Source organism: Diceros bicornis, chromosome 5, assembly GCF_020826845.1.
Source record: "Diceros bicornis minor isolate mBicDic1 chromosome 5, mDicBic1.mat.cur, whole genome shotgun sequence".
NCBI lineage: Eukaryota > Metazoa > Chordata > Mammalia > Perissodactyla > Rhinocerotidae > Diceros > Diceros bicornis.
The window spans coordinates 14,372,193-14,394,239 of NC_080744.1; the positions used below are offsets into that span (position 1 = coordinate 14,372,193).

A 22,047-nucleotide genomic window follows, 5' to 3' on the forward strand; every position below is an offset into this window, starting at 1 on the left:
TATGAACAAATATCAAAAAAAGGCATTAGCCACCAGGGAAATGTAAATCAAAGGCACAATCAGATACCACTTCACACACACTAGGATGGCTATAATTAAAAAGACAGATAATAACAAGCATCGGTGAGAATATGGAGAAATCAGGATGCTCACACACGGCTGGTGGGAATGTAAAACGGCGCAGCCCTTTGGAAAATAGCTTGGCAGTTACTCAAAATGTAAAACACAGAGTTACTATATGACCCACCAATTCTTCTCTTAGGTACATCCAAGAGAAAGGAAGACACACAACCACACAAAAACTTGTACATGAATGGTCATTAGCAGCTATTTGTATACTAGCCAAAAAGCAGAGACAATCCAAATATTCCTCAACTGATGAGTGGATAAGTCAAATGCATACCCATAAAAGGGAATATTATTTGATAATAAAAAGAAATGAAGTGCTGATACATGCTACAACATGGATGAATCTTGAAAACATTATGCTAAATGAAAGAAACCAGTGACAAAAGACCACATATTATATGATTCCATTTATATGAAATGTCCAGAAGGGGCAAATCTATAGAGACAGAAAGTGGATTAATAGTTGCTTAAGGCTTGGGAGCTGGGGGAAAATGAGGAGTGACTGTTAATGGGTATGGGGTTTCTTTAAAGAGTAATGAAAATGTTCTAAAATTGATTGTGGTGATGGTTGCACAACTCTGTAAATACACTGAAAACCACTGAATTGTACACTTTACATGAAGTGTATGGTATGTGAATTTTATTTGAGTAAAACTGTTAGAAAATAATAATATTTGTCATCTCTAGATGGTGAATAACTAGTAATTTTTATTTTCTTATTTATATCTTTTTGTGACTTTCAAATTTTTGGTAATGACTAAGAGTATTTATTACTTTTAAGCCAGGGGAAAATTAATTATTTTTTGAAGTGTTTCTTGTGAGAATTAGAGTGATATTATACTAGGGGTTGAGACAGACTTGCCACTTGTATTCATTTATTCATTCATTAAACACTTCCTATGTGCTCCAGGAACTGTCAGAGCATGAGAAAAGTTCTAACTCCAAATCAATTACTTACATCAATTTAACACATACAAGACTCCTCCGTTAACTTCAGAAGATAAATTATGCATCATACCACCAGTGAACTTCTCTGTCTTAATTTTGCACCAAAGGTTATATTCAATTATGTCAAGAAGTACCAGGAAATTCTCTCTTCATTAAAATAATTGTTTTCAAATTTTAAAACTCATTTTAGTATTAAAAATAAAACCACTGCAACACTTCATACTTTAATAGCAGAAAGGCATACCAAAAATTCAATTAGCAAGAAGGGTAATAACTCAAGAACACTGTGACTCACTTTTTTAAGATACTTTTTGGCTGTCAAGTCAATCATAAAAAGAATCTTTATGTAAACTGCTACCAAGAGGAAAATTAATACAAAGTCAAAAGAATTCCTTGGAAATAGTTTGCCTTGAAGTTGAAAATAACATAGACTAAAAATATGGAGGAGGAGGGATAAAACGCATATGCCCAAGCAAAGGGTTACTTTGATGACATTTAGCTAACACCTATCAGCTAAAAATTAAATACTCAATCAGAATCTCCAGGGATAGTAACACTGAAAGGTTTTCAGGGAAGTGGCCTCATCAAAATTCTTGATTAGGAGAGCAAAACAAGGCATCTATATTTTGAAAAACTTCACTGATTATACTCATGTGCAGCCAGGGTTAATAATCACTGTATGAAGCAATACTACTCAAAGGAAACAAGGGAATGAAAAATTTGTTCTATAATTTAAAAATGAGACAATGTAGCAAATACACTGGGGGAAGAAAAACTTGAGAGCAAAGAGACTACACACAATAATCATACTCCAAAAGTCTAGTCGAGAGAGGTAGGCTTGAACTAGGGAAGCAGAAGGCAAAATAGGGAGAAGGGGCTCAAGTCAAGGGCTACCCGTAAAGCAGACTCTATAGGACCGGATGACCAAATGGCTGGGGACAATGAAGGAGAAACAGAAGGCAAAAATGACTCCAAGGTCTCTGGTTTGAATAACCAGATGGCTAGTGATGACATTAACCAATGAATGGAAGGCAAAAAGAAAAGCTGGTTTGAAAGGTAAAGAATTAATAGAGAAAAGGTTCAAGGGGCTTTAAAGGTTTATTTGTGATGTTCTACTCCTTAAGTTGGATATTGAGTATATAGGTGTGCATTTTATTATCCTTTTTTAAATTGAACATACAAATATTACGAAATTCAACTAGAAACAAAGGGTCAAAACTCAAAACACACTGGGAATCACTGCTTTTATACACTTTTATATGTACGATATATGTACTAAAGAAAAAACGGGAAAAAAAGGAAGGTGAAGATAGCGAATGTGGTTTTGGACCTATTGAATTTGCAGAAACCAAAGAACTATATCACTTGTGAGACAGAAGCTAGAGAAAAGATTTGGAAATGGTTGGCATACAACGATAACACCATGGAAGCCATGGATCTAGGTCAGAACTCTCAAGGAGAGCCTGTGGAAGACCATTTGGATTATAGTGATAGCAGAGAGCCAACTAGAAAGAGAGAGTCAACTAAGACTGAGAATAATCAACAGGATAGAAGCTTTTACTAATTCCCTTTCCCGCTCCAAAGGCATACAGAAGAAAATCAATTTTTTTAAAAAAAGCTACCATTTATGGTTATCTTACTATATTCCAGGGGAAGGTCCAGAATTTCCAGATGGGTGTAATCTGTTTGAAGGAGGGCTTGAAGATGCTTTTGCATAGTACATTATATTAAGTTAGAAAATACTAATTGATCATGTCAAAAAGTCAAGGGAAAAAAGTTTAAGAGAAATCTTTCCCCTCCCCCTTGGCATCACCACTGCTATGTTCTAGGCACATACCAAACATGTTACCTAATCATCATCCTCATAATAAGCTTATCAGGTAGATGAGGAAACTGAGGCTAGATTGGAACAGCAACTTGTTCAGGGTAGCAAATCTCCTAAGAAGCACACTAACTCTCATCCGTGTTCCCATAACTCTCATGGCTCTTTACACCTTACTAGAGTTTCTCATTACTCATCTTGATATAATGTATATTTATGTGCCTCTCACTGTACTGTTAGCTCCTCAATGACAGGGATTGTGTCATTCATTTCTGTATTCCTATAGCTAAGAATTAGTAAATATTTTGTTGAATTAAGTATATGAAAGAACTAGGTAAGAATAACATCAAGACAGCCAATAGGGGAAAGAGTTTCAAGAAACGGATAGTCAGCAGCGTCAAACGCTACACAGAGAGCCATCAGTGTATCTTAAGTCATCATTGGCATTGAACCGATATCCCTTACTCATTTATTGAATGCCTAATATACGCAGGACACTGTGTTAAGCACAACACGGAAAAATAAAATCTGGTACACGTCAAAAGGTTTTCGGGAGAGCAGCCACATCTAAATTCTTGATCAGGAGACCGTAACAAAGAGTCAGGCCTGCAACTGCCTACATCTAATTTGGCTCGGGTACACGTGAAGACAACTTAAAGGGGTCACAGCGCATCCTTTAATAAAACTTCTGACGAGGAACACGAAATGAACAAGGGCCAGAGCATCTCAGTCTTGGTGACCACAACCGGCGGCCAGGGAAGCCGACTCCCTCCGGGGACTCCAGCCCCCTGAGCAGAGCTGGGGCTACCCCTAGCTGCCAGTCCGTAGTCTGGGGCGGGAAAAAGCAGACACTTACCGAAAAAGGCACCGCTACCGCCGTGGCCCAAAGGGGCCGGGGATTCCTTCGCGAGGCCCCACACCGTGGGAGGAAACCAAGGAAAGCGGAGATCAGACAGACCGGTGCGACCCCACAGCCCGGCTTCCCAAACTATGTAAGCTAGGGTCCCAGCGCCCAGCTCCGCGACGCCAACTCCCACCAGCTGGAAGACCGACGACTGCCACCGAACCTTCCGCCCAATGAGGAAACGTCACCACTCGGCGTAGCCCAGCCTTCCACGAAGAAGTCCACTTCCGCTTCCGGGGCACCTGCCGCGTTCCCCGAAAGGGTTTAGAAAGAATTCCGGCCTCCAGGAGCCAGTTTAAGAAAAAGTGACTTTGCTGAGCACTGCCAGCTAAGATGGGAATGATGAGAGATGGGCGTGCGATTGAGTGTAGGGCTTCCCGGGCGCACGTGGAAACTCCAAAAGGGGGCGGGGCTTAGGAGGGAGGCGGGTTCCACCGAGGGTCGGTTCGTGTGTCGGGGCCCGGCTCGGCTTGCGCGTGCGCAATGCGAACTTTGCCCTGCGCTGCTTTGTGCTGCAACATGGAATTCCACTCCGCGCAGCGAGCAATCCTGCAGCTGCTACGTAGGGTGGCTCCGGCGGACCTCCCAGCGCTGCTCCAGTGGATGCGAACTACCCGTAAGCGACCAGAGGCAGAGGCAGGCGGTTGGGGCAAGGATATGCTGTGGGGCTGACGTCGGGAATTTACGATGAGACCAAAAGCCGTCGATGGGGTCGCTCTGCTGCTCTCTGCTCTGCTACGCTTGATGCGAGCGCATGTCAAACCTTCGCAGGTTCAGAGTCCAGTTTGGGATTGGGTGCAGGAAGTTCTCGCTCTGCGTTGTTTGTCGTGATCGCGCCGCAGACTTCAGAAAAGCCGCTAGAGCCTCCTTGTGCCTAACCCCTGTTCTGAAGGGAAAACAAAAAAGGGAGAGAGAGGTTAGCCCTCACCTCCAGTTACTCCCACTAACTTGTGATGACCAGTAGGGTACTACCTGAAAAAGCACTTTGCGAGAAAAGTTTTAGGCTGTAGAGCTGGAAGCTTTTACTCTACAGGCAAAATCACCTGCAGCTAGTGCATTTATTTTCTCATTTGTAAAATGGACCGTCAATTTAATAGCTGTTTTTCCAGGGTGGGGGGAGGGAGAAAGAAAGGGGGGAAAAAAGACTTTTAAAGTCTTTTTTTTTTTATTTTAAACTGTTAACAAAATTAATAAAAGTAATAATAAAAAGCACAAATTAGAATCGAGGAAATGTGGTAATTAGGTGTAGTTATTGAAGAAGGGATAGATCTGTTTTGGCAAAGCGGAGGCTAGTGAAAGTAGAGAAAATAGGATATTCCTTGTTTGAGAACTGTGTCAAACCATACTGTTCCTCTATACTTCTAAACGTTGATTCCCATTTTTGTTCTCATCCAGACTCATGACTTGAAATATTCCTATTTGCTGATGACTCCCAATTTTACACTTCAAACCCTGACTACTTCTCTCTTTGTGATGTTAGAGTCAGTCAGTAGGTTTGGGTATTATTATTATTACACATTTTGGGGGATCATTTTAGGTAAGATGCCAAAGTAAAATTAACTTGGACATCTGATAGTAGGTGTGGCCTGGAAAGTAGAGAAAATCAGAGAGGTAGCTTCATATTTATACACACATGTAAGATTCAACATAGGAATTCCCAAAATATGCTGAGTCTCCTGTCACTTCACTTAAGCTCTGTATTACCATTTTACTTATATCCCAATTGTTTATAATTAACAGTGCTAATTTCTGTTTGTTGTTTCCTATATTCCTAAGGACAAGATCTTTTATTCCAAAAGCCTCGGGTGCCTACAAAAATGCCACCTGCTGCCTGGTTCTAGCAATTGCACAATTACTAAAACATCCTTGCCCTCAAGATTTCAATTTTGTGGAACCATTTGTAATCTAAATGTACAGTTTTAGAGGCATCAGTTGAGACTCCATTTTTCAAAATCAAGAAAACTTGAAAGCATGTTTTGGATGATAATTTTGTACACAAGAATACCCAGCATCACGGGCTAAAGAATACATTTTTCCTTTTTTTAAAAGCATTTTCTGGGGCGGCCCAGTGGTGTGGTGGTTAAGTTCACCTCCACTTTGGGGCCAGGATTCACAGGTTCAGACCCCGGATACGGACCTACACACCGCTCATCAGGCCATGCTGTGGCGGTGTCCCATATACAGAACAGAGGAAGATGGGCACAAATGTTAGCTCAGGGACAATCTTCCTCAAGGAAAAAGAGGAAGAATGGCAACAGATGTTAGCTCAGGGACAGTCTTCCTCACCAGAAAAATAAATAAAATTAATTTAAAAAAAAGAAGCACTTTCTGTGCCTTTCTCCAAGAGACCATGTAGTCAGAAAAGCTCAAACAATTTGTTAAACAATTTAGAAAACAACCTGAGTTTCTGAAGAATGTTTATTAACATGAATATTTTATGAAATGAGAGTGTCACTGCTTAAGATGAAGGAGTGTGTTTTAATATAAATCTTAAAAAGTAGTGTAATTTAGGGGCCGGCCCGGTGGCATAGTGGTTAAGTTTGTGTGCTCCAATTTGGCAGCCCCTGGCTCCCAGGGTGCAGACCTACGCACCGCTTATCAAGCCATGCTGTGGCAGGCATCCCACGTAAAATAGAGGAAGATGGGCACAAATGTTAGCTCAGGGCTGATCTTCCTCAGCAAAAAGAGGAAGATTGGTTGGGGCCGGCCCGGTGGCGCAAGCGGGTAAGTGCTCGCACTCTGCTGCAGCGGCCAGGGGTTCGCCGGTTCGGATCCCGGGCATGCACTGACGCACCCCTTGTTAAGCCATGCTGTGGCAGGGTCCCATATAGAGTAGAGGAAGATGGGCACAGATGTTAGCCCAGGGCCAGTCTTCCTCAGCAAAAAAGAGGAGGATTGGCATCGGATGTTAGCTCAGGGCTGGTCTTCCTCACAAAAAAAATAAATTAAAAAAATGTAAAAAAAAAAAAAGAGGAAGATTGGCAACAGATGTTAGCTCAGGGCTAATCTTCCTCACCAAAAAAAAAAAAGTGGTGTAGTTTAATAGTATACCATTTTTTTGGTGGTAAAATATACATAAAATTTACCATTTTAACCATTTTTAAGTGTACAGTTTGCTGGCATTAAGTACATTCACGTTGTTCAACCGTTACCACCATCCATCTCCAGAACTTTCTCATCTTCCCAAACTAAAACTCATACCTTTCTATGAAGTGGCTCTAAATATAGCACAAAAGATTCTTCTAATCAACTATTTTTCATTTTCCTAATTGATTTCCCTCTTCTAGGAAAAAAAAATATTTTTTTATCTCTAGCATTAAATCACTTTCATAATATGTTATTTGTATGACATTTGCTTAGACCTTTAATAATTATAACTCTCCTTGAATTTTTATGCCATTTAATGGAAGAGCTAGAGACAATAACAGGCATTGAGTCTGGCTTTGGTTTGAATGTCGAAGAGTTTATTGAAACTAAAAAATATCTACATATAGGTAACAAGTAAAATCACAGTAATTTTTTTTTTCTTTTTTGGTGAGGAAGATCAGCCCTGAGCCAACATCCTATGCTGATCCTCCTCTTTTTTTGCCGAGCAAGATTGGCCCTGAGCTAACATCCGTGGCCATCTTCCCCTACTTTATATGGGACACCGACACAGCGTGGTGTGACAAGCGGTGCGTCAGTGCATGCCAGGTATGCGAACACGTGCACCCCGGGCCGCTGAAAGGGAGTACACACACTTAACCGCTTGAGCCACCTGGCCAGCCCCTAAAATCACAATAATTTTAAGTATACAAAAGGAAGAATAATATTCTTGGTCTCTGAAGGAATATTATCATACCAAGACCTGGGGTCATTTATTTTCAGGCTAATATAACCAGAAGCTTGGCCAGGGCAGAGCCAAGCACATGTCAATGTCTGGTGTAAACTGAAGATGTAGAAGAAATAAAGGTGGGAGCCTACATTTTATCTTGGTACAGCTTAGGCCAAAGATCTAGGAAACAAATGAGCACGAGGACAGGAAGGATGAACCAAGTCGGAGGGGCAAAGCACACAAAGATAACCCACTCCCCAAAAAAAGAAAAAGAAAAGGAGTGAAAAATACAGCAGAACCTCAGCTCATTGATTCTGATCTTGTGGCAGAGCATCTGTTCTCTTCTATTTCCTGTATGTGTGTCGAGTGGGCTCTTGATCTAGATTGCAAAGTAGAGGAGAGTGACTGCAATCCGTTAAGTGACAGGAGGTAAGAGCCAGAACTGCAGGTGGGGTCCCCAGTAAGCATATAAAAAAACACATTGGAACTGCTGTTAACAAACACTATCCTGAAGCCTCTGAATTTTTCCTGGATGTGCAAATACAAATGAGGAAGTCAAACCAGCAGCCCATAAGAGTTTCTATTAAGAATCAAGTTACAAAGGACAGAAAATTAGGGTTTGCCACAAGAAAATTAACAAAACCATCAAGAAATATTCAAATGCTTAAAGAAGATAACAATAGGTGACTAGAAGCTTTTAGAAGCTTCTCTGTATCCTATATTTGTGCGTGTGTGTGTGTGTGTGTGTGTGTGTGTGTGTGAGGAAGATTAGCCCTGAGCTAACATCCGTTGCCAATCCTCTTTTTGCTGAGGAAGATTGGCCCTGGGCTAACATCCATGCCCATCTTCCTCTACTTTATATGGGACGCAGGCACAGCATGGCTTGACAAGCAGTGCGTCAGTCTGCGCCCGGGATCCGAACCTGCGAACCCCGGGCTGCCAAACCAGAGCTCGTGAACTTAACCGCTACACCACTGGGCTGGCCCCTATCCTATATTTTAAATACGTCTTCGCTGAGCAGAATTGGACGTGTTGCTGAGCAGCAGCTACAGAGCTGCTAGAGGTTTTTTGAAATTCCCACAAATCTAAAAAGCAAAGCCTGGGATCTCGTTACATTTGTCAGACTGCATACTGCTCCAGTTCTATATTGTATTTCCATACAGGAAGTATGAGGAAGTATCCATATAACTTTAAAGATTTTCCAATCTTGATTGAAACCATATGAATTTGTGAAAGTTACCAAGTATATAAGGTAATAAAAATAGATTGTTTTTTCAAAAACTTAAAAGGTGTACTGAGCAAATGGGTACCTCTTAAACAAAATTTTTCTATCAAATAAAAATAATTGTACTTTTCTCTCTATCGCATTTGTTGTATGTTACAAATAGCCATTGATATATAAAAATAATATACATCATAAATAAGTGGGTTTATCCCAGGAATGCACTGTTGGTTTAACATTAGAGAATCAATCAATGTAATTCACCATTTTGACTAAAAAGAAAAAGTATATGATTATCTCAGTAGACATAAAAACAAGCATTTGACGATATCCAACATCTCTTCCTGTGCATCATAATAAAGCTTCTGGCCAGTACAATATGGCAAGAAAAAGGGGAAGAGGGAGGCATCTCAGTTAGAAACAGGTGAATAGATAAATTGTGGTATGTCTTTATAATGGAATACTGCCCGGCAAATAAATGGAATGAAGTTTTATATGCACAACAACATGGATAAATTATGCTAAGCGAAAGAAGCCATAGTAAGAAGAGACGGCATACTATATGATTCCATTTATGTAAAACTCTAGAAAATGCAAACTAATCTATAGGGATAGAAAGTAGATCTCTGGGGGCTTTGTGCATGGGGGGAGGAGAAGGAAGGATTACAAATGGGCATGAGGAAACATTTGGGGATGATAGATATGTTCACTGTCTTGACTGTAGTGATGGTTTCATGGCTGTATGTATGTGTATATATATACATGTATATGTCAAAACTTACATAATTGTACACTTTAAATATGTACAGTTTATTGTATGTCAATTCTACCTCTCTAAAGCTGTTTTTAAAAAATGGCCATAAGTTCTTTGACCCTCCTTCCATGAGAGGTCAGGTCTGTGTCTCTCCCCTTGAATCTGGGTGGGTTCTGTGACAGCTTTGGCCAATAGAATATGGCAGAAGTGACACTATGCCAGTTCCAGACCCAGGACTTAAGAAACTGGCAACTTCTACTTCCTGTTGCTTGGACTTCTTGCTCTGGGCGAAGCTAGCCATCATGGATATAGTCTGACTACCCTGAGATTGTCATACTGTCAGCAAGCCGCAGCTAGCCTGTGGAGAGCAAGGTGCCCAGCCAGCCTGTAACTGTTCCTGCCATCCTAGCCTAGGCACCAGACCTGTGAGTAAAGAAACCATCTGAGATATCCAGCCCACTCAAACCTTTATGACAAATAGTGTTGCTGTGGACACCATGTGCAGATTTTGGTGTTAACATAAGTTTTCATTTTTCTGTGATAATGTTCAGGAGTATGATTGCTGGGTCAAGTGTATTTTTCATGTTATAGAAACTGCCAAACTGTTTTCCAGAGTAGCTCTACCATTTTACATTTTCACCAGCGATGCATGAGTAATCCAGTTTCCCTGCATCCTTGCTAATATTTGGTATTACCAGTATTTTTTTTAGCCATTCTGATAGTTGTGTAGTAATAATCATTGGGTTTTAATTTCCATTTCACTAATGATGTTGAACATTTTTTCATGTGTTTATTTGCCATTTGTATATCCTCTTTGATGAAATGTCTATTCATGTCTTTTGCCCATTTTCTAATCGTATTTTTTTTTGGTCTTTTTTATTTATTTATTTTTTGTGTGAGGAAGATCAGCCCTGAGCTAACATCCGTACTAATCCTCCTCTTTTTGCTGAGGAAGACTGGCTCTGAGCTAACATCTATTGCCCATCCTCCTCCTTTTTTTCCCTCTTTCTCTGCAAAGCCCCAGTGGATAGTTGTATGTCATAGTTGCACATCCTTCTAGTTGCTGTATGTGGCATGCGGCCTCAGCATGGCCGGAGAAGCGGTGCGTCGGTGCACGCCCGGATCCGAACCCGGGCCGCCAGTAGCGGAGCGCGCGCACTTAACCACTAAGCCACGGGGCCGGCCCCTCTAATTGTATTTTTTATGCTGTCATTTAGAGAGTTCTCTATATACTCGAGATATAAGTCCTTTATGAGATAGATGGGTTGCAGATATTTTCTCCCAGTCTGTAATTTGTTCATCCTCTTAACAGAGTCTTTGCTGAACAAAAGTTTTTAATTTTTATGAGACCCAATTTATCCATTTTTCCTTTTTTGTGTGTGTGAGGAAGATCAGCCCTGAGCTAACATCCATGCCAATCCTCCTCTTTTTTTTGCTGAGGAAGACTGGCTCTGGGCTAAATCCGTGCCCATCTTCCTCCACTTAAAGGGGACGCCGCCACAGCATGGCTTGACAAGTGGTGTGTCTGTGTGTGCCCGGGATCTGAACCCCAGGCCGCCAGCAGCGGAGGGTGTGTACTTAACCACTATGCCACAGGGCGGGCCGCCATTTTTCCTTTTTTGATGTCAAATTTAAGAACTCTTTGTTTAGCCCTATATTCCAAAGATTTTCCTCCATGTTTTTTCTCTTTATTTAAAAATTATACAAAACTATATTAGTTTCAGGTCCTATTTTTTTTAGTAAAAGAATTGTGGTTTTATGTGTGACATCTAATTCTTTGATCCAAGTTAATTTTTATATAAGGAGTGAAGTTTAGGTTGAAGTTTATTTTTTACCCCTACAGATGCCCATTTGCTCCAGCACCATTTGTTGAAAAGGCTGTTCTTTCTCCTTTGAATTGCTTTTGCATCTTTGAAAATCAGCTGGGCATTTTCGTGTGCATCTATTTCTCAGTCCTCTGTTCTCTTCCATTGATTTATGTACCTCTCCCTGACCAGTACCACACTGTCTTGATTACTGTGGCTATTATTATTTAAAGAGTGTTGTTTAATTTCCAAGTGTTAGGAGATTTGCCTGTTGTGTTTCTGTTACTGATTTCTAGTTTGACTCCATTATGGTCAGAGAAGATACTCTGTATGATTTCAGTTCTTTTAAATTTTTTGATATAAACCCAGGATATGGTTTATCTTGGTGAATGTTCTGTGGGTACTTGGAAATAACAGTGTGTTCTACTTTTGTTTAGTGGAGTATTCTATAAGTATCTATTGGGTCTTGTTGGTTAATGATATTTTTCAGTTCTTCTCCATCTTTGCTGATTTTCTGCCTAGTAGTTCTATCAGTTGCTGAGACTGGGGTATTGAAGTCCCCAGCTATAATTGTGGATTTGTCTATTTCTCTTTTCGGCTCTATCAGTTTTTGTTTCATGTATTTTGAAGCTCTCTTGTTTGGTATATGCACATTTAGGATCACTATGTCTTCTTGCTAGATTGATCCTTTTATCTTGATGTAATGTTCCTCTTTGTCTCTAATAATTTTCTTTCCTTTAAAGTCTACTTTATCTCATATTAATGTAGCCACTTCTATTTTTTTTAACTAATATTTGCACAATATATTTTTTTCCATCCTTTTACATTCACTCTTCCTATGTCATTATGTTTGAAGTGAGTTTCTATTGACAGCATGTAGTTGGGTTATGTATTTTAAATCTACTTTGCCAGTCTCTGTCTTTTAATTGATGTGTTTAGATCATTTACATTTAAAGTAATTATTGCTATGTTAGAGCTTAAGTCTGGCATTTTATTGTTTGTTTTCTGTTTGTTCCTTCTATTTCTCAACCTGTTTTTATTTCCTCTTGCCTTTCTGTGGGTTACTAGAACAGTTTTAGAATTCTGTTCTTGTTGATAGTGTTTCTGAGTATCTCTCTTTGTATAGGTGTCTTTGTGGTTGCTCTGAGTAATACAGTATACATATGTAACTTATCACCATCTACTGGTATCAGTGTTTTATCACTTGAGTGAAGTATTGAAATCTTAGTTCCATTTAGGTCCCTTTACCCTCTTCCACTTTTTAAATATCACTGTTTTATGTGTTTCCTCTATATGCGTTGAGCACTATATCAGATAGTTTAATGAATTTTGATTTAACCATCAAATATTGTTTAAGAAATTAATGAGGAGAAAGATAGTCTGTTATATTTGCTCTATTTTTATCCATTCTATTGTTCTTTCCTTTCTGAAGTTCCAAGGCTTTGTCTGCTATTTCCTTTCTATTGGAGAGCTTCCTATAGCCATTCTTTAAGGATAGGTCTGCTGGCAACACATTCTCTTATTTTTCCTTCATCTGAGGATGTCCTTATTTCTCCTTAATTCCTGAAGAATAATTTCACCAGATATAAAATTTACAGTTTGCATTCATTTTTTCCCAGTACTTGAAAAATGTAACCTCCTTCTGACTCCCATGGTTTCAGATGAAAATTTGCTGCTGTTCCAATTGGTATTCTGTAAGTAATGAATCATTTCTCTCTGGTTGCTTTTAAGATTTGTTCTTTGTCTTTTGTTTTCAGAAGGTTAATTATGATATGTCCTTGTGTGGATTTCTTTGGGTCTATCCTATTTGGAGTTTGCTCAACTTCTTAAATCTGTAGGTTTATGTCTTTCACCAAATTTGGGAAGTTTTTAGCTATATTTCTTCAAATACTTTTCAGCCCCACATTCTTTCTCCCACTACTGGAACTCTGATACTAATGTTAGATCTTTTCTTGCTGTCCCACAGATCCCTGAGGCTCTGTTCAATTTTTTTTCAGTCTGTTTCCTCTCTGTTGTTCAGATGGAGTAAATTTTATTGATCTGTCCTCAAGTTCACTGATTTTATCCTCTGTCATCTCTACCATTGAGCCCATCTGACAAGTTTTTTTATTTTGATTATTGTATTTTTCAGTTCTATAATTTCCATTTCATTCTTTTTTTATAACTTCTATTTTTTTGCTGAGATTTTCTATTTTTTTCACTTGTTACAAGAGAATTCATAATTGCTTATTGAAGCATTTTTATGATGGCTGCTTTAAAATCCTTGTCTGATAATCCAAATTTGGGTTCATTTGGATATTACATCTGGATTACCAGATTCAAATTATGTTTCAAATTATGATTTTTCCTGTTCTTGGTATGGTAAGTGATTTTTTTTATTGTATCCTGGGTATTTTTGGATATTATGCTAGAATAATTTCAATTGTATCCTGGATATTTTGGATATTATTGCTAAGACTCTTGATCCTATTGTAATCTTCTATCATAGCAGGCATTTGCCGTGCTCAGGTTTAATCTGTTGGTTCTGGCCTACTTTTGTAGGCTATAGTTCTGATAACATTTAGTTTCCAGTGCACTTGCAGTACTATTCAGGTCTGCTTTGTTCTTTGACACTGCTGGGGCTCCTGCTCAATCTATGCTGGTGTCACCTGCATGAGGAAAGACAATTTCCCAGACCACCTCGTGTCACTGAGCTGCCTTCCACTGGTGGGAGTAGGGGGTCAAGCAATACAGGGCCTGATTTGCTTTCTGTCACTGGGCAGAAGGCTGGGAGATGCCAGGCCTGGGCCTCTTATACCACTGGGTAGAGGGCCTGGAGATAGCAGGCTCCTCTGATGTTACCAGATAGCCTGCCACTGTCCCAAGTGTGGACTGGGGATTAGGGCTCCCCAGTAGGTCTCTGTTGTTCTTCCCCTTTACCAGTCTTTGGCAAGAGAGAGCAGGCTTTTCTCTGTCCTTTTTTTTTGTCTATGCCTGTTCGTGGTTCTGGGATGCAGGCCTCTCCAGTGCCCAGTCCAGGTTCCATGGAAGATAAAAAGAAAACCCAGGGAACTCACTGTGCTGACCTTCCTTAAGCCCTGAGGTCCCTAAACAGTTCATCTCCTTCTTGCTAGCTTTCAGAGTCCTTTATGATTGCCTTAAGTTATTTCTGGGGTATTTAGTTGTATTTAGAGGGGAGAAGCAGGGGAAAGTGAGGGAAGTTGCCATCTTGTCTGAGACCAGAAGTCCCGTCAATAAAATTTTAAAATTTGAATAGGGACTTCAGAGTAATATATGATATGAATGAATAATAGGTGATATATAACCCAATATTTAATTATGCATTGTAAGTTATTAGAGGTAAGGATATGGATGAGTGAAGGCTAGAGGTCGAGGGTAAGACTTCATGAAGACAAAGTAACTTGGATAGGGCCTTATTGCAGAAAGCAAGGTTTTACAGTTGAAAGGAACAGGATGAACAGGAAGGAATATGGAAAACAACCAAGGAGATTTGCCTCTCTTGGGCAAAAATTATGGTAAGGAGTAATTAGACTATAAAATAGGATGGTTAGACTGTAGTGATATAGGAGGCCTTAAAAGTCTAGAGTGACTTCTCCGGCCATGCTGAGGGCACATCCCACATACAGCAACTAAAAGGATGTGCAACTATGACATACAACTATCCACTGGGGCTTTGGGGGAAAAAAAAAGGAGGAGGATTGGCAATAGATGTTATCTCAGAGCCAGTCTTCCTCAGCAAAAAGAGGAGGATTAGCATGGAGGTTAGCTCAGGGCTGATCTTCCTCACAAAAAAAAAAAAAAAGTCTAGAGTGAGACTTGACGTGTTGAAAAATAGAAAACCATCCAAAAATCGTAAGGAGAGGGAGTGACATGAAAGGAAGGCTTAGGCATATTAGTTTAAAATAAGTGTGCAAGGTATCTTATAGTGGGGAGAAGCTATCGAGGAGCTATTTCTGAGTTTGTAATGGTATTCTAAGTGTGAGGTATGACTGTGGCTGTGAGTAGTTGAAGTGGGAATAAAGAGGAAGAAATATTCAAAAGAAAAAGTGGTGGGGGACTGGACACCTGACTAGATATAAAAAGTGAGGTTTGATTCACAGACTGTCAGCTTTGGTGACTTCTCTTTCCCCATGTATTTAATTAAATATAAATAGGAAATTTTTAAAGAATTAATTTCACCCTTTAGAGAAGCTCTTCTTCCTCTCCTCCCTTCCCACCTACACTTGTGATTTGAGAAAAACTTTACCGTCCTTAGGCAACTGATTAACACCTTTCTTTAATCTTTTTCGAAGCAACATACTGTTACCACACATTCTGAAGTAGCTGTTATATGTGTTAAAAGATGTTCAGCCTCACTAGTAATTAAAGAAATCTAAATTAATACAACACAGTTTGTTTTTATGGTAATATTCAATGCTGTACAGGTTTACCAAGACACATATTCTTTTGTGTTAGAGTAAATTGGTATCTTTCAGGAAAGAAATTTGACAATATGTAGCAAAAGCCTTTGTTTAAGTACCACTTCTAAGAATTTATAGTAAGGAAATAATAAGAAATGCAAAGAGATGATGGATGCCAAAATGTTAGTTGCAGTGTTCCCGGTTTTTCACAGTTATATCTATCTATAAATGTGTAGTAGTAGGAGTGAATGGTTAAAGAAATATACACATGATGGAATATTATACAGCCTTTAAAAATAATGTTTTAAGGAATTTAATTTTAATAACAGAGTAAATATTTATAATGTTGTGAATTCTAGTTTTACACTCTTCAGTAATATCCTATCATGCCTTTTTGGTCTGTTTTATAGCCATTATTAGGGCAAAAATGTCTAGCTCTTCTTTTCAGAAGTTGTTTGCCAACCACTACACATAAAAAAACTAATTTTAGCCTTCTTGAGCTAAAAATTTCCACAGTGCCTTACATATGGTACTCAATAAATATTAGCTATTACTATTGAAGATCTCTTAAGAACGTTCTTCCTAGATTTAAGTATACAACCAAGCATACAACTTTATGTGGCCTTTTCTGGGCCCATGTGTGGATCCTCTTAACTAGGGCCATGGTGAAGAATCCCTGCTGTAACTAAAGAAATTTCTTTTTACCCTTGACTGTGGTTGAATGAGAGTTTGTTGTCCAGGGTAATAGGTGCCAGGTCTCATGTTCACCTGGTATCCTTGGTATTGAGGTAAAACAAATGCAGTCTGCATTTAATACTGCGTTTTAAAAATGACTGAGTGATTCAATACACAATTTCATAGTATCTCTCATCTTGACCGGTGATGCTTGCATTAATTGGGAGATTGACTCCCAAGTAAACATGTTTGACTAGGGAGATAACTGGAAATCCACTGTGATGGTTCAGAACTTGCAGCCATTCCTATCTTTCATTTTTCCGGCTCCCCAGATCTTCACATATGATTATTTAAGATGTTTGGCCTCCACTGCCACCACCATCCCTTCCAAATCTGTTAATAACCCAGTAACAGTAATGATCCGGGCCTTGGATGCTACAAAGTGACAGAAAAAGGGAATAAGCTGCGGGAGTCATGGATTAGAGAACTAGATTGCCAAATTGTGTTCAGTTCCAGGGCTACATTTGAAGGGGCTGTTGAACAAGTGCGGAAGAAGCAGTCGGATGGCGGAGGATACGGCTCCCGCATCATCTGAAGAACCGTGGTCAGGGCTAGGCAGGAGGAAGACGAAGGTAGTGACAGGAGCACTGTTACTAGCCAGCTGCCTCCTTTGCTGCTTGAGAGAGGCTGTGTAGTGTAGTGATAAGAGTTGAGAGGTAGACCTGCATTCAAATCCCAACTCCACCGCTTTCTGGCCAATATGACCTGAGGCAAGTAACTTAACTTCTGACCTCAGATTCTGTTTTAGTTATAAAATAGAAATGATAATAGTACCACCTCTTGGATTCTTAGGATTAAATGATAATGTTTGAAAAGCACTGCACGGAGTCTCACGTGCCTTAAGTGCTCATTCAATAAATGTCGCATAGCATTAAAGATGACGACTCCTCCCAGGTGAAATTGGAAAAATGAGTTAATGATAGAGAGGCAGATTCTGGCTCAGCATGAGGAAGCAATGCTGTCCCTGCATGTGTTCAAGCAAAGACTGAACAACTATCATATGTCAGAGATGCATAGGTGGGTTCTGCCGCTTGATAATAGGTCATCGTGTAAGTTCCCTTCCCACTGTAAGACTCTTATTTTGTAAGGCAGACCCACATGGAAACTATGTTTTAGTAACATGGTTGTTTATGTTACAGAACTAAGTCCAAAGAATTTGGGCTATGAAATATCTTAGTTTAACATAATGAAATTTTTATTGGCTTCTGTAGTTATGCTATTGACAAATTGAGAGAACTTGCTAAGAACCACTGGTGTGAGTGATATTATTAGAATTAAATGTCAGTCGGGAGGCTTCCAGGCAGTGTTCTGTCTATGGAGGTAAGCTAAGCAGATGTTAGGTATTAATTAGCACCTTGAGAAAATTTAATTAGATTTTAAGAATACAGTGAAAAAGTCCAGTTTTAAAAAAAAATGCATCACAGATGTTAAGTTCCACCTAAAACAATTTGGAATGAATCTTAGTAGTATTTTTTTTCTCTGTAATTTATATTCTGCCTCCTAGAAATAATTTGAAGCAACAGCTTAGAACATTATACTAGATAGGTGAGGAAAGAAAAAAAGAGCTAAAAGGCCTTCCCACATCTGTTCAGAGAGCCAAAGAGTATATCTTCGTATTAACTACTATTGCTCAAAGGGAAGTTAGGCAGAGCAAGAACCTTTGTATGTAGGGAAACAGAGTGGTATAGTGAAAAAGAAAGTACTTTATTTAGAGGCAGAAAACCTAGGTTTATTTCTTTATGCTGCTGTTGGCCTGCTTTGTAACTTTTCACAAGTCAGTTAACCTTGGAAGACTCAGTTACCTCATCTGTGAATTGGGGAATGTAATCTTGCTTTGTCTTCCTCACATGGATGTTATAGTAGTTAAATGACCTAGTTTCTATGTGAAAGAACTTTGTAAATGATGAAATACTATCCAAATTGCAGTTGTTATTTGATATGAAAATAGCATTCAGAACCAACACAAGAATTATTTTATGTTTAAGAAGGAAATCATGAGGTTACTTAAAAACACCCAGAGGTTTAGGGGAGCAGGAGATGTGGAGATGGATGACATTTCCTGCAGGATCTCCTTGTTTTCCTTCTACAACTATTTTACAACTGTAAGAAAGACACAGTCTCCTTGGGGTCCTTTCACTCTAGCAAGAATTCAATATAAGAAAGTCTTTTAAGAGAAAGGTAAAATATGTTCATTACTAGTCCTTTCCAGTCTACATTTGGCCTCCTAGACAGAAGCTACCTTTAAGAGCATTTTACTTCCAGTTTAGTCACATTCTATTTAAAATTACATACAAAATGCCTAGAAATCATACTTTTTTAGAGCCAAACACTACATATTTTTTAAATGCCTTTATTTTTCTGTAACAGGCTGAAAGAGTCAAGTTTTATATTTTCAAGCAGTTTGGAAAAAGGAAGAACTCAATGTTTTAAATGGGACATTTGTTAGAATTTGAATATTCCATTGGTTAGAGGTTTATTTATTGTTATAAATGGGTGCTATCTGATGGAAAATATGTCCATCGTAATCATTTACTCTAGGTATGACTACAGTCATAAAAGCTGTTTCTTTCCTTTTCTTTTTCTAGGAGATTTTGATGAATTCACTCAAGATAATAATGACATTATGTTGAAAAACATAGCAGAAGACCTTCGGAATTCCTTACCTCTAGACACCATGCTTTCCTCAGAACATCTAGCCCTCCAAAAAGTAAATACATTAAATTAATCACTCTTATTGCTACTTAAGGATTCTCCTCTTCCTCCCTAAGCCCGTAGCCTCTCAGTCTAATTAGTCCTGAATTCTGCTTTAAACAGTTTTTCATTTGGTGCTTCAACCACAGCCCCGATTCTTTTGAGTCTGTAACCCTGTGGCTCTCCAGTACCATTCAGTCAACAAATCTGTTTTGAGAGTGTCCTGTTTGCCAAGCACTCAAACCCCTCAAAAAATCAAGGCCCAAAGGTAATCTGGCCCTGCCTACATCATGGTCCTGGTGTTCTCTTCCCTGTGCCATTTCCCTCACTTCATCAAGGGTGAAGTTCACCTCTTTGTTTCCTCCCCCTGCTTTTGCATTGCACAATTCTTGCTTATTCTTCTGTTCCCTTATTCCTAGAATTAGTTCTCATTTTTCTTCTCCGAACAAACCCCTCATTCCAGTCTCTTCAAATGCCAGCTCTTATGGGATCCATATGCCATGAATACTGTTTCTAAAGCAAAGTAATAGTAATAATTTCTTCTCCCACTAATCTGAAAACAGCAACCCTCGTGTGGTTTTTCAGTGTGTAAATTCCTGAGCAGAGGAACTAACTCCTGTACATTTTTAACAGTGCTGTGCACATCGCGAACACTTAGCAAATCTTAGTCAAGGTCCAGTCATTCAATGTAGATTCTCAAAGGAGGAAAACAGTGATAGTATAAAAATTGAGAGGAATGTTTATAGTACAGTTTGGATGTTATTCATAGAACAGTCTTATCAATATCGAAGAGATCTTATCAATATCACAATATATCAAATCATGGAAAAGTATTCATTGCATGTTAATCGTCAACCCACAATCCCCTATCCTAACAAACTATTTTGATATTCCTTTGTTTCCTTCTGGTCCCTGTGCACATTCATACATTTTACATACTTATAGTACAAATTTTTTGTGTGTAGATATAGATAGAATTTTATAGGTTTCCAAGCACATAGGTTGATTCTTTAATATAGTTAAGGTGGAAGGAATTAGCATTTTTTTCTTTGTAGCCGCTTCTATTATATCATGTTCCACCAGTATTAATAAAGGGCTATTATTTGTAAGCATGAAGTTTTACTAACATTTTTATTGTTTGAAAACTTTGCCTCTGGGCAAAGATTGCTTGCTAAGTATTTTGATGGGTAAGTCACTGACACGTGGGACTCAGAAGACCTGGAATTAGGTTCAGCTCTTCCCCCATGCTGACTAGTGTCCTTTGCTTGGAGAAATCTCTGGGTATCAGTTTCTTTATTTGTAGAATATACTACTTACGATGGACAAGATGGTATCAAAATACTCTTTTCAACTAAATTTTACATATTTCTCATAGCCATGTTTTATATCATTACAGGTCAAATAAAAAGTTGCTAGTGTCTCAGAAATAAACGAAAGACAGCAGAGTTGCTGACTTCAATAAGTGAAACTTGTCTTTCTGTGCCTTATATTTGCTCTCAGAATTTTAGCCTATGAACCACTGATGTTTTGCCTTATTTAGCAGTAAAAAGAGACTTCTTTGTACTTTGTTTCTTTTGATGTTTTTCTTCTCTCCGCCAGATACAGCAGCAGCCGGAACCCACAGTTCACGTTGATGCATTCCTTTATGATGAAGACTTTATTGATTCATTATGTGAGGAAGGAAAAATGAGCAGAAACTACTGTATGGTGTGTGGCTCACACCAGACGGCACCTTTAGGTAGGCACTCAAGTACGCAAACCTGATGGCTTTGTGTGTACTTTTCCTTCCATGGCGTGAGTATGCAAATTCTTGACCAAGTCATTCAATGTTTTTTGAAGGCAAAAGGCCAACTTGCAGCATAGCCATTACCACTTACTGCAGTTAGGGAAACTAAATAGAAATATTGTCTAGGGAAGCTAAGCCATTTAATGTCTCCCTGGAGGGTATCTCTGCTTTTCGTAGAAACTAATCAGAAGTGACTGAGTACAGGGAAACTGACTTATACTTTCCACACTCAAAAGAGATTTGTAATAAACCATAATGCTGATTTATTTACAGTGAGAAATATAAGCGTCAAGGGGGCTGAAATGTTCTCCCTCTAAAAACATCTACTTAGAAAGTCAGATGTATTCAGATATTGTTGGATGGGCATGGACTCAGAGAACAGAGATAGATAATCTTGAGAAAGAGTTTATTCAGGCCACGATATGACCTAGTGGAGCATCTCTGGTCCATGACAGAGAACAGCTCTAGTCACAGAAAGTCTCCTGCATCTCTGCCCCTCAGATGCGGTACCCGTGTCCCAAATGGGAAGCTAGACTGACTCTGTGCTGCTAATATGTCAGCTCTTCTGTTAATATAGTCTTTGTTCAAACTGGATATGAATGTCTAGGCTATTACTTTAGACATGCTATTTCAGTCTCCTTGCTCACTTAGATTTAGAGTTATTGCTTAGAATGGGCTACCCCTCCAGGTAACTAATCTTGTGCTCATATTACTGTTCTTAGGTAATATCATTCTCAAAAGTTAACTACTACCAAATTTGTAAGATGTTGCTAATACAAATATATTGTACCTATATTATAATTAGGGATTAAACCTCTCTGATTTACTGGTTTAAGATTCTGTTTTTAGATAGTACTAAGGATTCCATTTGAGGTAGTTGAAATTCACAGAATAGAAAAGGACTTAGAAAAATAGAGGGAAAACTAAAGAGTGAATTATAAGTATAACACCATATCAGGTCTGATTTATAGAAGAGCTATGTTCGACAAATAAAAATTTGAAGATTAGGATGCATTTTCCCATAAAAATCAGATTGT

General features: G+C 38.9%; 2 protein-coding genes across 5 annotated transcripts in view; one reads left to right on the forward strand and one right to left on the reverse strand.

Moving 5' to 3' along the window:
• Window positions 1-3,987, reverse strand: part of LOC131405673 (signal recognition particle subunit SRP54) — a 76,628-nt gene extending 72,641 nt beyond the window's left edge. Inside the window, exon 1 of one of the 3 annotated variants that reach the window (XM_058540727.1) lies at window positions 3,756-3,987. The gene's annotated coding sequence lies outside the window, so the exon portion shown is untranslated. The remainder of the gene's footprint in view (window positions 1-3,755) is intronic. The other 2 variants (XM_058540725.1, XM_058540724.1) reach the window with 2 other exon arrangements.
• A 240-nt stretch (window positions 3,988-4,227) lies between these two features.
• LOC131405675 (uncharacterized) overlaps window positions 4,228-22,047 on the forward strand; it is a 30,382-nt gene continuing 12,562 nt past the window's right edge. Inside the window, exons 1-3 of one of the 2 annotated variants that reach the window (XM_058540730.1) lie at window positions 4,228-4,419; window positions 19,119-19,240; window positions 20,824-20,962. In XM_058540730.1, the coding sequence (XP_058396713.1) occupies window positions 4,287-4,419; window positions 19,119-19,240; window positions 20,824-20,962 (394 nt within the window). In that variant the 5' untranslated portion in view covers window positions 4,228-4,286. Of the gene's footprint in view, window positions 4,420-12,415; window positions 13,093-19,118; window positions 19,241-20,823; window positions 20,963-22,047 lie in introns of those variants that run through there. The other variant, XM_058540731.1, reaches the window with a different exon arrangement.